This window comes from Mustelus asterias, unplaced genomic scaffold, assembly GCF_964213995.1.
Source record: "Mustelus asterias unplaced genomic scaffold, sMusAst1.hap1.1 HAP1_SCAFFOLD_4307, whole genome shotgun sequence".
In the NCBI taxonomy this organism is placed as follows: Eukaryota; Metazoa; Chordata; class Chondrichthyes; order Carcharhiniformes; family Triakidae; genus Mustelus; species Mustelus asterias.
In genome coordinates, this window is record NW_027594252.1 from 1 (window position 1) to 16,145 (window position 16,145).

General features: G+C 55.1%; 1 protein-coding gene across 1 annotated transcript; it reads left to right on the top strand.

The window, feature by feature from the left end:
- The first annotated feature begins 6 nt into the window (after window positions 1-6).
- On the top strand, window positions 7-13,341 carry ercc6l (excision repair cross-complementation group 6-like). Its single transcript, XM_078208726.1, has 3 exons — window positions 7-730; window positions 2,712-3,143; window positions 11,103-13,341. The coding sequence occupies exons 1-3, from the start codon at window positions 184-186 to the stop codon at window positions 12,617-12,619; spliced, it is 2,496 nt and encodes an 831-aa protein (XP_078064852.1). The 5' UTR covers window positions 7-183; the 3' UTR covers window positions 12,620-13,341.
- The last annotated feature ends 2,804 nt before the right edge of the window (window positions 13,342-16,145 follow it).

Sequence of the window (16,145 nt, forward strand, 5' to 3'; positions counted from 1 at the left end):
AGCCTGACTCGGAAGAACGACCTGATTGTCTGGGTTTACCTCAGCCCGGTTCAGGAGGACATCTACAACAAGTTTGTGTCGTCTGAGCAGGTCCAGGAGTTGCTGCAGACCAAGCGCTCCCCCCTGCTGCAGCTGACCAACCTGAAGAAGCTGTGCGACCACCCCAGGCTCCTGTCCCGGAGGATGTGCCGGCAGCTGGGCCTGGATGGAGGCCCGGGCGAGGGGGAAGAGGAGGAGGAGGAGGAGGATGGTGGCGTCGCGTTCGACGTCAGCCACGTCACAGACGAGGATCTGATTCGGGAATCGGGCAAGCTGGTTTTCCTGTTGGGCTTGCTGTGCCAGCTGAGGGAGGAGGGCATGCGCACGCTGGTCTTCTCCCAGTCAAGGAGAATGCTGGATATTATCCAGCGCATCCTGACCAACCGGGGCTTCCACTGCACACGGATAGACGGCACCATGTCACTGTCCGAGCGCCAGAGGAAGATCGAAGCTTTCCAGCTCTGCACCGATTACTGTGTCTTCCTCCTCACCACCCAGGTGGGCGGTGTGGGCCTGACCCTCACAGCGGCTAACCGCGTCGTGGTCTTTGACCCCAGTTGGAATCCGGCCACCGACGCACAGGCTGTGGACCGAGCGTACAGAATCGGCCAGACTGACAACGTGGTCATCTACCGGCTGGTGACCTGCGGCAGCGTGGAAGAGAAGATCTACCGCAGACAGATCTTCAAAGGTCAGCTCAAACTGTGGGCTCGTCACTCCGAGCGGGGGAGGGGCTGCTGGGAACCTTCCGGAAGGCTCGACCCCCAACGGGGCTGTGGGCGCTCCGTCATTAAAAGATCTTCAAAACTAATCTGGGAATGGGGCAGAGATTTGATGATCTGCCGGGATCTTGCGAGAGAATGGCCGACCCATTCTATTTCTCTCAGTCTCTGACACTCGGGAGATCGACAGGGGACAGAGTTAAAGATGGGAATACTGGAGGAGGGACAGCACAGGGGCCCCCCTCTACTTATCCCTCCGTCCCCCCCTCCCCCCTCCGTCCCCCCCTCCCCCCTCCCCCCTCCGTCCCCCCCTCCCCCCTCCCCCCTCCGTCCCCCCCTCCCCCCTCCATCCCCCCTCCGTCCCCCCCTCCCCCCCTCCGTCCCCCCCTCCCCCCCTCCGTCCCCCCCCCCGTCCCCCCCCTCCGTCCCCCCCCTCCGTCCCCCCCTCCGTCCCCCCCTCCGTCCCCCCCCCTCCGTCCCCCCCCCTCCGTCCCCCCCCCCCGTCCCCCCCCCTCCGTCCCCCCCCCTCCGTCCCCCCCCCTCCGTCCCCCCCCTCCGTCCCCCCCCTCCGTCCCCCCCCTCCGTCCCCCCCCCTCCGTCCCCCCCCCTCCGTCCCCCCCCCTCCGTCCCCCCCCCTCCGTCCCCCCCCTCCGTCCCCCCCCCTCCGTCCCCCCCCCTCCGTCCCCCCCCCTCCGTCCCCCCCCCTCCGTCCCCCCCCTCCGTCCCCCCCCTCCGTCCCCCCCCCTCCGTCCCCCCCCCTCCGTCCCCCCCCCTCCGTCCCCCCCCCTCCGTCCCCCCCCCCTCCGTCCCCCCCCCTCCGTCCCCCCGTCCCTCCCTCCCTCCGTCCCTCCCTCCCCCCTCCGTCCCTCCCTCCCTCCCCCTTCCGTCCCTCCCTCCCTCCCTCCCCCTTCCGTCCCTCCCTCCCTCCCTCCCCCTTCCGTCCCTCCCTCCCTCCCTCCCCCTTCCGTCCCTCCCTCCCTCCCCCTTCCGTCCCTCCCTCCCCCTTCCGTCCCTCCCTCCCCTTCCGTCCCTCCCTCCCCTCCCCCTCCGTCCCTCCCTCCCCCTCCGTCTCTCCCTCCCCCCTCCCCCTCCGTCCGTCCCTCCCTCCCCCCTCCGTCCCTCCCTCCCCCTTCCGTCCCTCCCTCCCTCCCCCCTCTGTCCCTCCCTCCCCCGCCCCCTCTGGCCCGCCCCCCCCTCCGGCCCGCCCGTTTTCCTCCGCCTCCCCGCCCCTCACCCTCCAGCCAGCCCCTTCTCTCCCCCCCCCCTTCTCTCCCCCCCCCCTTCTCTCCCCCCCCCCTTCTCTCCCCCCCCCCTTCTCTCCCCCCCCTTCTCTCCCCCCCCCTTCTCTCCCCCCCCCCTTCTCTCCCCCCCCTTCTCTCCCCCCCCTTCTCTCCCCCCCCCCTTCTCTCCCCCCCCCCTTCTCTCCCCCCCCCCTTCTCTCCCCCCCCTTCTCTCCCCCCCCTTCTCTCCCCCCCCTTCTCTCCCCCCCCCCCTTCTCTCCCCCCCCTTCTCTCCCCCCCCTCGGCCCCTTCTGTCCCCCCCCCCCTCGGCCCCTTCTGTCCCCCCCCCCCCTCGGCCCCTTCTGTCCCCCCCCCCCTCGGCCCCTTCTGTCCCCCCCCCCCTCGGCCCCTTCTGTCCCCCCCCCCCTCGGCCCCTTCTGTCCCCCCCCCCCCCTCGGCCCCTTCTGTCCCCCCCCCCCTCGGCCCCTTCTGTCCCCCCCCCCCTCGGCCCCTTCTGTCCCCCCCCCCCCTCGGCCCCTTCTGTCCCCCCCCCCTTCGGCCCCTTCTGTCCCCCCCCCCCCTCGGCCCCTTCTGTCCCCCCCCCCCTCGGCCCCTTCTGTCCCCCCCTCGGCCCCTTCTCTCTCCCCCCCCCAGGTTATGATGTGTGAGGGGTGCTCGGAAAGGATTGTGGTTAATTCCGCCCATCGCTCTGTCTCTGTGTTGTTGGTAGATTCACTGATTCGTCAGTCAGTCGGGGAAAAGAAGAATCCGTTTCGTTATTTCAGCAGCCAGGAGCTCCGGGAGCTGTTTATACTGGAGGACCCCAGGACGTCCAGCACCCAGAGGCAGCTGCAGTCCATGCACTCCAGCCAGAGACGGACAGACATGGCATTGGACCAGCACATTGCCTTCCTGCACACCCTCGAGATGTTTGGCGTGACAGACCATGACCTCATTTTCTCCCAGGACGTGGCCCCTGACGAGGAAAACTCTGTGAGCGACCCCGGGTCTCAGCAGTACATTCAGCAGCGGGTGCAGAAAGCCCAGGAGCTGGTGATGGCTGAGTCCCACCTGCAGGTTCAGCTGGTTCAGAACCTCCAAGCCGACACTGAGCCAGCCTGGCTGAACAAACCCCGAGAGCTGCCAGCAATTCCAGCTACAGGTACCGCTCTGCTCCCCTCCTGCGTGAGAGTTTGTCCTGGGGTCTGGCTGCTAACCATCTTCTCCTGGGCTTCTAGAGCAGTGACGTAGACAATCCATTACTTCAGAGCTGGCTATTCGCCTGCAGCCTGCATCGCACACCCAGGACACATCATCGGTGTGGATTGGAAAATGGAGCCCAAGCTCCACATCCTCCTTACCCCACCCTCACTCTTTCCGTCATGGATAGAGGAGGAGGCCATTCAGCCCCTCGAGCCTGTTCTGTCATTCACTGAGGTGGTGGCTAACACATCCCACCTACCCTGCTTCCATATCTCCCTTAGTCAGTAGCCTCACAACACCGGGTTAAAGTCCAACAGGTTTATTTGGTAGCACAAGCTTTCAGAACGTTGCCCCTTCATCAGGTGAGTGGCAATTCACCAAATGAAGGAGCAATGCCCCGAAAGCTCGCGCTACCAAATAAACCTGTTGGACTTTAACCTGGTGTTGTGAGACTACTTGCTGTGCCCACCCCAGTCCAACGCAGGCAACTTCACAACATATCTCCCTCAGCTAGCTAAAATCCAGCAAGCTGACGCTCGAAAGGTAACTGAGCTCCGAGTTACTTCCTGTTGTAGGAGAGAGTTGCAGACTTCTACTGCCCGGTCGTCATTATTCAGTTGGGCACAATGTTAACATAGAAACAGAAAACTACAGCACAAAACAGGCCCTTCGGCCCCACAAGTTGTGCCGAACATATCCCTACCTTTTAGGCCTACCTATAACCCTCCATCCTATTAAGTCCCATGTACTCATCCAGGAGTCTCTTAAAAGACCCTATTGAGTTTGCCTCCACCACCACTGACGGCAGCCGATTCCACTCGCCCACCACCCTCTGTGTGAAAAACTTCTCCCTAACATCTCCCCTGTACCTAACCCCGAGCACCTTAAACCTGTGTCCTCTCGTAGCAGCCATTTCCACCCTGGGAAAAAGCCTCTGAGAGTCCACCCGATCTATGCCTCTCAACATCTTATATACCTCTATTAGGTCTCCTCTCATCCTACGTCTCTCCAAGGAGAAAAGACCGAGCTCCCTCAGCCTATCCTCGTAAGGCATGCCACTCAATCCAGGCAACATCCTTGTAAATTTCCTCTGCACCCTTTCAATCTTTTCCACATCCTTCCTGTAATGAGGCGACCAGAACTGAGCACAGAACTCCAAGTGGGGTCTGACGAGGGTCTTACATAGCTGCATCATTATCCCCAGACTCCGAAACTCAATCCCTCGATTGATAAAGGCCAGCACACCATACGCCTTCTTAACCACCTCCTCCACCTGTGGGGCCGATTTTAGAGTCCTATGGACCCGGACCCCAAGGTCCTTCTGATCCTCTACAGTACTCAGAGTCTTTCCCTTAATATTGTACTCCTTCATCCCATTTGACCTGCCAAAATGGACCACTACGCACTTATCAGGGTTGAAGTCCATCTGCCACTTCTCCACCCAGTCTTGCATCCTATCTATGTCCCTCTGTAACTTCTGACATCCCTCCAGACAATCCACAACCCCACCAACCTTCGTGTCATCGGCAAACTTACCAACCCATCCCTCCACTTCCTCATCCAGGTCATTTATGAAAATGACAAACAGCAAGGGTCCCAGAACAGATCCCTGGGGCACACCACTGGTGACCGACCTCCAATTAGAAAAAGACCCATCTATACACACTCTCTGCCTCCTTTGGGCAAGCCAGTTCTGGATCCACAGGGCAGCAGCCCCTTGGATCCCATACCCTCTCACTTTTTCCAGAAGCCTTGCATGGGGGAACCTTATCGAATGCCTTGCTAAAATCCATATAAACCACATCTACCGCTTTCCCTTCGTCAATGTGTTTAGTCACATTTTCGAAGAACTCCACCAGGCTCGAAAGGCACGATCTGCCTTTGACAAAGCCATGCTGAGTATTCTTGAGCATACTAAACCTCTCTAAATGCTCATAAATCTTGTCCCTCAGGATCTTCTCCATCAGCTTACCAACCACTGAGGTTAGACTCACCGGTCGGTAATTTCCTGGGCTATCCCTATTCCCCTTCTTGAAAATAGGAACCACATCCGCAATCCTCCGGAACCTCTCCCGTCTCCATCGAAGATGCAAAGATCATCGCCAGAGTCTCTGCAATCTCTTCCCTCGCCTCCCACAGTAACCTGGGGTACATCCCATCCGGACCCGGCGACTTATCTATCTTGATGCCATTCAAAGATTCCAGCACAACCTCTTTCTTAAAGTCCACATGCTCAATCTTTTCAGTCCACCGCAAGCCCGCAGTACATCCACCCAGGTCCTTCTCCTCTGTGAAAACCGAGGCAAAATACTCATTAAGCACCTCTGCCATTTCTACTGGTTCCGTACTGATTTTCCCGCCTTCACCTTTTATAGGCCCTATTCCTTCACGTCTCATCCTTTTACTCTTCACATATTTATAGAACGCCTTAGGGTTTTCCTTAATTCTACTTGCCAAGACCTTCTCGTGACCCCTTCTGGCTCTCCTAATTTCCTTCTTTAATCCTTTCCTACAAGCCGTATACTCATCTAGATCCCTATCTTTGCCAAACTCTCTGAACCTTTTGTATGCTTTCCTTTTCTTCTCGACTAGGTCCCGCACAGCTTTCGTGCACCACGGTTCCTTTAACCTACCAACTCCTCCCTGTCTGCTCAGAACATTGTCCTGTAGAACTCCAGACATTCCTTGAAAAACTGCCACCTCTCTTCAGTAGATTTCCCCGAGAATACCTCCTTCCAATTTACTCCTCTAATTTGCTGCCTTATGTCTTCATATTTCCCCTTACTCCATATAAACGCTTTCCTAGCTTGCCTGATCCTCTCTTTTTCCAATGCAAGCATAAAGGAGATAGAGTTATGATCGCTATCCCCAAGATGCTCTCCCACCGAGAGATTTGACACCTGTCCAGGCTCATTGGTCAGTATCAGATCAAGTACAGCCTCTCCTCTTGTAGGCTTGTCCACATGCTGTGTCAGGAAACCCTCCTGAACACACCTAACGAACTCCTCCCCATCCAATCCCCTTACCCTCGGGATATTCCAATCTATGTTTGGGAAATTAAAGTCTCCCATCACAACAACTCTGCTATTATTGTAACTCTCCAGGATCTGTTTCCCTATCCGCTCCTCCACCTCCCTGTCACTATTGGTCGGCCTATAGAAAACTCCCAGCAAAGTGATCGACCCCTTCCCACTCCGAACTTCCACCCACAGGGACTCTGGAGACAATCCCTCCACAGCATACACCTTCTCTACAGCTGTGACACTATCCCTGATCAGCAGTTCCACTCCACCCCCTCTCTTGCCTCCCTCCCTGTCCTTCCTGAAACATCTGAATCCCGGCACCTAGAGTATCCAGTCCTGTCCCTGAGACATCCAAGTCTCCGTAATGGCCACCACATCACACTTCCAGGCATCGATCCACGCTCTGAGCTCATCCCCTTTATTCACTGTACTCCTGGCATTAAAGTAAACACATCTCAATCCTTTGGTCTGAGCTCTCCCCTTCTCTATCTCCCGTCCATCCTCCCTCTTGCACTGTCTATAACGCTTCTCTGTTTGCGAGCTAACTTCCTCGCTCCCAGTCACCTCGTCTCGATCCCCTACCCCCAACCTATCTAGTTTAAACTCTCCCCAGTAGCCTTAGCCAACCTTCCCGCCAGGATATTGGTCCCCCTGGGATTCAAGTGCCACCCGTTTTTTGTGTACAGGTCACACCTGCCCCTAAAGAGGTCCCAATGGTCCAGGAACCTGAATCCCTGCCCCCTGCACCAGTCCCTCAGCCACACATTCATCCTCCACCTCACTCCATTCCTGCCCTCACCCTCCCGTGGCACAGGCAGCAATCCCGAGATTACTACCTTTGCTTTCCTCCTTCTCAGCTGTCTCCCTAATTCCCTATACTCTCTTTTCATGTTCCCTTCCCCCTTCCTTCCCACATCAGCGGTACCAATATGTACCGCTACCTCTGGCTCCTCTCCCTCCCCCCTCAGGATTTCTGGAAGTCGACCAGCGACATCCTGGATCCCGGCCCCAGGGAGGCAGACCACCATGCGAGACTCCCGCCTGCCTCCGCAAAAACGCCTGTCCGACCCCCTTACTGTCGAGTCCCCGATTAACACTGCCTTCCTCCTCTTTTCCTTAGCCCTCTGAGTTACAGGGCCGGACTCCACTCTGGAGACACGGCCACTGCTGCTTCCCCCAGCCGGGCTGTCCCCCCCAGCAGTACTCAGGCAGGAGTACTTGTTGTGTAGGGGCACACCCACCGGGGTGCTCTCAATCACCCGAGCTTTACCCTTCCTGGCCGTCACCCACTTGGCCTCCACCCGTGGCCCTGGTGTGACCTCCTGATGATAGCTCTTGTCTATCACCTCCTCATTCTCCCTCATCAGCCTAAGATCCTCGAGCTGCAGTTCCAGCTCCTTAACACGGTCCCTCAGGAACCGCAGCTCGACACACCCCTCTCAGATGTGGATGTCCGGGAGGCCAGGTGCCTCCAGGACCTCCCACATCCTACACTGGGAACAACACACTGGCTTCACACTCATATTTGACCCTTTATACCAAGGTACACAGAGAAAAGTAAACAAGAATTAAAACTCACCCCTGTCCCCCGAAGCCCTGTGAGCCAAAGCCCTTATAGCTCTCACTCTGCTCCCTGCTCACTCCCCTGCCCGCTCCCGACGCTGCCCGCTGTATACTGCAGCCCCCCTTTTATACTTCACGCGCTTAAAAACCCTTCCCAGACTCCTTAGCAGCCCACTTCCGGTTTTCAGTTTAAAATTAAGAAAAATACTCCTGCAAAAATACCACACTAACTGACTAAATAAATAAATCTCTCACCAGCACTCCTGCCACTAATCATTCCCTCTCTACTTGCTCCACTGGAACAATGAGGGTGATCCTCCCAGGTAACTGACTTTTAAAGTTTGAAAAAAACCCTTCCCAGACTCCTTCGCAGTTTAACATTAAGAAAAATACTCCTACTGGTGCCATGAGGCAGCCAGTACTCTGGTTTGGGTTCCCCTTTGGCTGTCTGGGCAGGCTGTTGGATGGAGGCACAGTGAGTGCCACTCTCATCCTCAAGTCAGACTGTCAGGGCTTCGAGTCTCAGGCAGCACTGAGGGAGGGAGCTGAGTGAGTGACAGGATGTGACATTAAACTGACGCCCCATCTGCCCCCTCATGGGTGTAAAAGATCCAATTGAAGTATTCTGTAGAAGAGCAGGAATCGGTGGAAAGATCAAGGAGAGACAATATAAAGGGTGCCATTGTAGAGGAGGTGCCGGTACAGACCTGTGTTGATCATTGACAGTAGCAGGAGAGATGGAGAGAGCGGGTAACAAAGCATAGACTATATTGGCCTTTATTCGTAGGAATATAGAATTAAAAAAATGGGGGAAACAGATAAATTTGGAGCAGGAAGGCCATTCAGCCCCTCGAGCCTGTTCCCCCATTCAGTAAAATCAGGGCTGATTGGAACCTCATCCTCACATCCCTGCTGACCCCCGATGACCTTTCGCCCCCTCATTAATCGAGGATTTATCTAACTCTGCCTTAATATTCAAAGACTCTGCTCCCACTGCATTTTGGGGAAGAAAGTTCCAGAGACTCTCCACCTTCTGAGAGAAAGTAATTCTCCCCGTCTATCATACGTGGGTGACCCCTATTTCTAGATTCTTCCACAAGAGGGTGGCACGGTGGTTAGCACTGCTGCCTCATGGGCCAGGGACCCGGGTTCGATTCCGGCCTCGGGTCACTGTCTGTGTGGAGTTTGCACATTCTCCCCGTGTCGGCTTGGGTTTCCTCCGGGTGCTCCGGTTTCCTCCCACGCTCCAAAGATATGCGGGTTATGTGGATTGGCTGTGCTAAATTGTCCCTTAGTGTCAGGGGAATTAGCAGGGTAAATGTGTGGGGTTATAGGAATAGGGCCTGGGTGGGATTGTGGTCGGTGCAGACTCGATGGGCTGAATGGCCTCTTTCTGTACTGTTGGGATTCTATGATTCTATTCTAAGATTCCCTCCACATCCGCCCTATCAATACCCACTCGGGATCTGAAAAGTTTCAATCAAGTCACCGCTCACTCTTCTAAACACCAGCGGATACAAACCTAACTTCTCCAACCTTTCCTCATAAGACAGTCAGCCCGTTCCTGGTGTTAGTCCAGTGAACCTTCTCTGAACTGTTCCTAACACATTTCCATCTTTCCTTAAATAACGAGACCAATACTGTCCACAATACTCTAGATGTGGTCTCACCAACGCCCCGGACAACTGCAGTATAACCTCCCTAACTAACCGTTGTAATCTATTCCCCTCACAATAAACCACCACATTCTATTGGCTTTCCTTATGCTCTAAGGTGCCCAGATCCCTCTGCCTCCGAGCTCTGTAATCTCTCCCCATTCAGATAAGAAACCTTTTCACACTTTCTGCCAAAATGGACAATTTCATTTGCCCACCTCATACTCCCATTTGCCAGAGATTTCCCCCTCACTCAACCCATCTATATCCCTCTGTAGCCTCCTTATGTTTTCTTCACCACTGACTTTCCTATCGTTATATCATTGGCAAATTTAGTGACCCGCCCTTTGTCCAAGTTATTGATGTAAATTGTGAACAGTGAAAGGTCCCGGCACTGATCCCTGCGGCACTGATCCCTGCGGCACTGATCCCTGCGGCACTGATCCCTGCGGCACTGATCCCTGCGGCACTGATCCCTGCGGCACTGATCCCTGCGGCACTGATCCCTGCGGCACTGATCCCTGCGGCAACCAGAAAATTACCCATTTCTGCTGATTCTTCTGTTGTACCGATATTATAAAACGCCTGTTCAGCGAGCGGGAATATTGGGTCCAGTTTCGGACGCCACACTTTAGGAAAGATGGGAGAGAGAGAGAGAAAGATGAGAACGGTTCCACAAAGAGGAACTTCAGTTCTGTGGATAGATTGGAGGAGCTGGGACCGTTCCCCTGGGGGGGGGCGGGGGGGGGGAAGCTGGGACTGTTCCTGTGGGGGGGTTGGGACTGTTCCCCTGGGGTGAGGGGGGGGGGGGGAAGAGAGAGCTGGGACTGTTCCCGTGGGGGGAGGGGGAGGGGGGGGGGGGAAGAGAGAGCTGGGACTGTTCCCGTGGGGGGGGGGGGGGGGGGGCTGGAACCATTCCCCGGGGGTGAGGGGGGGGGGGGGCTGGGACTGTTCCTGTGGGGGGGCAGGGGGGGCTGGGACCGTTCCCCGGGGGTGAGGGGGGGGGGCTGGGACTGTTCCTGTGGGGGGCAGGGGGGGGGGCTGGGACTGTTCCCCTGGGGTGAGGGGGGGGGCTGGGACTGTTCCTGTGGGGGGCAGGGGGGGCTGGGACCGTTCCCCGGGGGTGAGGGGGGGGGGCTGGGACTGTTCCTGTGGGGGGCAGGGGGGGGGGGCTGGGACTGTTCCCCGGGGGTGAGGGGGGGGGCTGGGACTGTTCCTGTGGGGGGCAGGGGGGGGGGCTGGGACCGTTCCCCTGGGGTGAAGGGGGGGGGGGGGGGGGGCGCTGGGACCGTTCCCGGGGGGGGGGGGGGGGGGGGGGGGGGGCTGGGACCGTTCCCCTGGGGTGAAGGGGGGGGGGGGCGCTGGGACCGTTCCCCTGGGGGGGGGGGCGCTGGGACCGTTCCCCAGGGAATTTGATTTTGTATTTCCTGGGCTAATATTCATCCTTCAGATTCTCCAGTTCTTGTTGTTTGTGGATATTCTGGAAGTGAACATGTTTCAGACGTTGCTGTCCTGTAGAAATGTTAAACTTGCTTTCCCTTCTCCTCAGAGGGAAGGTTGAATGTTGCTTTGGGATTCTCTCTCCCTCAGCATTGCAGATTGCCGAGAGAAACCTGCCAGAATGTGTTAATGTGCCTTTGTGTTTTAACACCTTGGGGGTTGTTTTTCCTCCTGCAGGTCACGGAGAAGAATTGTCCAGAACACAGCTGCAGTCTCCCAGGGACCCGCTGCCTGTACGGGCTGGAAATGCCGTCTCTCCCCACGCTCCAGTCATCGTGGATTTGACACAGTCGATCGATAAGGGGACGGCGGATGAAGTGCTGGACCTGAGCTGTAGGTTAGCTGAGCTGCCCCTGGAGTTGGGGGAGCAGGGCACCAGCGTGGTGCTGTTGGACAGCTCCCTGTCACCAGCTGACACCGGTACAGCTGAGGAGGATGGCGGTGTTGGGGGCGACTCTCTCATCGCAGAGCCAGGGCCCGCTGTGTGCCAGTTACCCACCTCTGGCAGCGTACTCTCCTCCCCGCTCCTTCACAACGGCCTGCAGCTGCTATCGAGCGAGGGCCGGGGCGGTGAGTCTGAGTGTGAATGGTCTGCCTCCGAGGCTCTTTCCCCTGACTTTGAGGCTCCTTCTCCTGACTCCAAACCCCTCTTTGAGTCTGGGTTCAACTTGATGTTGGAGGAGACGATGGAGGAGGGGGAGGGCGTGGATTCCGACCGGCTGACTGAAACCAAAGTGCCGACCGAGGGTGACTCGTGCTCCTCGATAGAGGCACAGCTAGGCCAGGCGGAGCAGCAGGCTGTGTCCCTGGATATGGAGTTTCCCAGCAGTGTGGAAGCAGATTCCTCCGACATTGTGCAGCCCTGGAAGAGATGCCGGGGGAGAGTGATTGCCAGTGACAGTGAGGGGGAGGAAACCGAGGGGGGCTTCCGGCCTCGAGCCCCAGAGTTTGCCAGCAGTCCAATGGTGAAGGCTTTCACCATTCCAGCTGCTTCCACCCCAAAAGGATCCATGTCGCCCCTCGCCGCTGTCCTGAACAAAAGCGGGAATCGCTCGGTGGCTTCCAGGCGCTCTATAATCAGCCAGGTTATGGATGATGCGGAGGATCTGGATGATGCGGAGGATCTGGATGATGCGGAGGATCTGGATGATGCGGAGGATCTGGATAACACTGCCCCTGACAGTGTGGGTGCCCCGAATGCCGATGAGGGTGAGACAGATAATGATGCAGAGGAGAGTGCTGGCGGGCTGACCAGTGACCGCAGTCCGAGACAGTCAGGAGGAGGCTCTGAGGAAGGAACACGGGCTGACGGGCCAGCCTCGGAGCTGGGGACGGGCAGCAGTGACGAGGGGGTGACCGGTTCGAGCAGCTCGCTGATGACCGGGAGCAGTGAGAGGGCTGACAGCGAGGGGGAACAGTCTGGGACATTTGACTCGGAACTGGGTTCTGGCGAGCAGCTGGAGACCTTCAGCAAGGCAGCAGGACGGCTGATCACCAGGAACGAGGCAGGCCACCAGGTGAAGCTTGTGCTGGGTGAATATGAGAGGCTGGTGGAGAGAGGCAAAGAACAGATGGAGCTCGGGGACCTGAAAGCAGCTCTGAAGACGATGCTGCAAGCGTTAGACCTCCAGAGCGGAGATCCAGAGGTGCAGTTAATAACCATTAAACTGTATCGCCAGCTGGATCACAGCTGAGTCCGGGGACAGGCTATCTCCGCTTCACCACCTCCTTTCCACTGCCATCGAGACAGTTTCTCACATCCCACTGCTGCAGTATTCGCACCTCGAATCCGCACAATCTGTTACACTCGAAGCTTAATGTCCCTGTGAAATCTTCCTGTTCTTTATTGTCTTCTCCACTCCATCATGTCCCTGTGGCATTGGGGCCATTTGCCTCCCATCTCCCCATGTCTCATAGACCCAGGTGGCTGAGTCCTTGCTGGGACTGTGTGTGTGTGAGAGACATCTCGTTTCCTAACGGAGTGAGGATTGTGCTATTCCGATTTGAGGGCAGGACTTCCCCCTGTGCTCCCAAGTCGAGATGTTGCCAGGAATATCCCTGGTCCTGTCTGAGGTTGAGGAAATGTGAGCTGATTTATCTCGAAGGTGAGTCGAACACCGGCCTCTGTTATTGGACCCCTGAGCAGTTCACCCTGTGTTTAATACCTCCCTCGGTCTGGAGGACAACAGAGCACGGCCAACTCTGCGGGAATCCCTCAATAAAACCCAAAGCCCTGGCAGATCAGCAATCATCCTTCCACAGAATTCCCACTGTCTTCCCTTCTGAGATAATTGATTCGTTCAATCTCGAGGATTGAATAGTTTGTGTATTCTCTGATGTTGTAAATATTTGGAATACTTTGCGTATTTACTGTACCTTGTCTTTATAACTTTGAATAAAATGAATATTGACTGAAGATGTGTGATGGTTTGAGAACTGGTGTTAATTTGGGAAATTGCAGTCTGCCCTGATCCACCGATCAGTTCACATCAGCCAGATACGTGAGGGGAGGTGGAGGCAGGTCTAAGGGACAGAGGGGGCTAGCCGTCTCAACTCGGGGACTGGTGGCAAGTGGAGTTTTGTCTTGGGGAAAGTTTGCCATATTTAACTGAGTTGTGTGTACACGTTCCTCTCGCCATGATTGAAGCAGGAGGAGGCCACTCGGCCCTTCGAACCTGCTCCTATTCAATATGATCATGGTTGATCATCCAACTCGATCCCGTCCCAATATCCTTTGATTCCCTTTGCCCACGAGCTGTATCTAATTGCTTAAAAATGTTTTGGCTTCAACTACTTCCTGTGGTAGCAAATTCCACAAGCTCACCACTCTCTGGGTGAAGACATTTCTCATCTCTATCCTAAATGGTCTACCCTGAGTCCTCAGACTGACTCCTGGTTTTGGACTCCCCCCACCATCGGGAACATCCTTCCTGCACCTACCTATCCAGTCCTGTTGGAATTTTATAGATTTCTATGAGACCCCCCCCCCCACTTAATCTAAACTCCAGTGAACATTGGGATATGTTGCCCGGGTATCATAGAGGTTTACAGCATGGAAACAGGCCCTTTGGCCCAACTTATCCATGCTGTCCTTTTTTAAACCCCTAAGCCAGTCCCAATTGCCCGCATTTGGCCCATATCCCTCTATACCCATCTTATCCATGTAATTGTCTAAACGCTTTTTAAAAGACAAAATTATACTCACCTCTACTACTACCTCTGGCAGCTTGTTCCAGACACTCACCACCGTCTGTGTGGAAAAAATGCCCCTGTGGACACTTTTGTCTCTCTCCCCTCTCACCTTAAACCTATGCCCTCTGGTTTTAGACTCCCCTACCTTTGGGAAAAGATGTTGACTATCCAGCTGATCTGTGCCCCTCATTATTTTATAGACCTCTATAAGATCACCCCTCAGCCTCCTACGCTCCAGAGAAAAAAGTCCCAGTCTATTCAGCCTCTCCTTATAACTCAATCCATCAAGTCCCAGTAGCATCCTAGTAAATCTTTTCTGCACTCTTTCTAGTTTAATAATATCCTTTCTATAATAGGGTAACCAGAATTGCACACAGTATTCCAAATGTGGCCTTACCAATGTCTTGTACAACTTCAACAAGACGTCCCAACTCCTGTATTCAATGTTCTGCCCGATGAAACCAAGCATGCCGAATGCCTTCTTCACCACTCTGTCCACCTGTGACTCCACTTTCAAGGAGCTATGAACATGTACCCCTAGATCTCTGTTCTGTAACTCTCCCCAACACCCTACCATTAACTGAGTAAGTCCTGCCCTGGTTCAATCTACCAAAATGCATCACCTCGCTTTTATCTAAATTAAACTCCATCTGCCATTCGTCAGCCCACTGGCCCAATTGATCAAGATCCCATTGCAATCCGAGATAACTTCCTTCACTGTCCACTATGCCATCAATCTTGGTGTCATCTGCAAACTTACTAACCATGCCTCCTATATTCTCATCCAAATCATTAATATAAATGACAAATACCAGTGGGCCCAGCACTGATCCCTGAGGCACACCGCTGGCCACAGGTGTGCCTCAGGGATCAGTGCTTTTAAACAAAGGCACAACATTTGCCAATCCTCAGGAACCTTACCTGTGACTATCAATGATTCAAATATCTCTGCTGGGAGACCCACAATTTCCTCCCTAGCCTCCCACAATGCCCTCTAGGATACACTTCATCAGGTCCTGGGGATATTTACCTTGATGCGCTTTAAGACTTCCAGCACCTCCTTTCCTGTAATATGTACACTCCTCAAGACATCACTATTTATTTCCCCAAGTTCCCTAACATCCATGCTTTTCTCAACAATAAATACTGATGAGAAATATTCATTTAGGATCTCACCCATCTCTTGTGGATCCGCACATAGATGACTTTGTTGATCCTTAAGAGGCTCTACTCTCCCTTGTTACTCTTTTGCCCTTTATGTATTTGTAGAAGCTCTTTGGATTCTCCTTTGCCTTATAGAAACATAGAAAAACTACAGCACAAAACAGGCCCTTCGGCCCCACAAGTTGTGCCGAACATATCCCTACCTTTTAGACCTACCTATAACCCTCCATCCTATTAAGCTCCATGTACTCATCCAGGAATCTCTTAAAAGACCCTATTGAGTTTGCCTCCACCACCACTGACTTCTCTGCTAAAACAATTTTGTGTCCCCTTTTTGCCCTCCTGATTTCTCTCTTAACCCTATTCCTACACCCCCAATACTCTTCAAGGGGAGAGAGGGCCACTCTTTCTCCCATCTGTGTAGTCACACTTTGGAAATCGGATTAATACAAAGTACAGCAGAGGACCCTGCACTTAACTACGAAATAAAAAGCTTCTGCCTTTACTCGGTCTGTATCCCTCTATTCCCTCCCCGTTCATCTACCCATCCAGATGCTTCTTAAATATTGTTAATGTGTCTGCTTCCACCACCATCTCTGACAGTGCGTTCCAGGCACCCACCTTCCCCCGCACATCTCCCTTAAACTGTCCCCTCTCACCCTGAACCTGTGCCCCCCCCCCCCGTGTAATTGACACTATCCACCCTGTCTGTGCCTCTCATCATTCTATAGACCTCTATCAGGACTCCCCTCAGCCTCCGTCTTTCCAGTGAAAACAATCCTAATTTATTCAATCTCCTCAGAGCCGACACCCTCGAGACGAGGCAACATCCTGGTGAACCTGCTTTGCGCTCTCTCCAAAGCA

Excerpts from the sequence above, each read along its gene's own strand:
- ercc6l (XM_078208726.1), top strand. The coding sequence starts at position 184 with ATGTGCCGGCAGCTGGGCCTGGATGGAGGCCCGGGCGAGGGGGAAGAG. Across the intron at positions 731-2,711 it reads CCGCAGACAGATCTTCAAAG|ATTCACTGATTCGTCAGTCA; the intron begins GTCAGCTCAAAC and ends TGTTGTTGGTAG. Across the intron at positions 3,144-11,102 it reads GCCAGCAATTCCAGCTACAG|GTCACGGAGAAGAATTGTCC; the intron begins GTACCGCTCTGC and ends TTCCTCCTGCAG.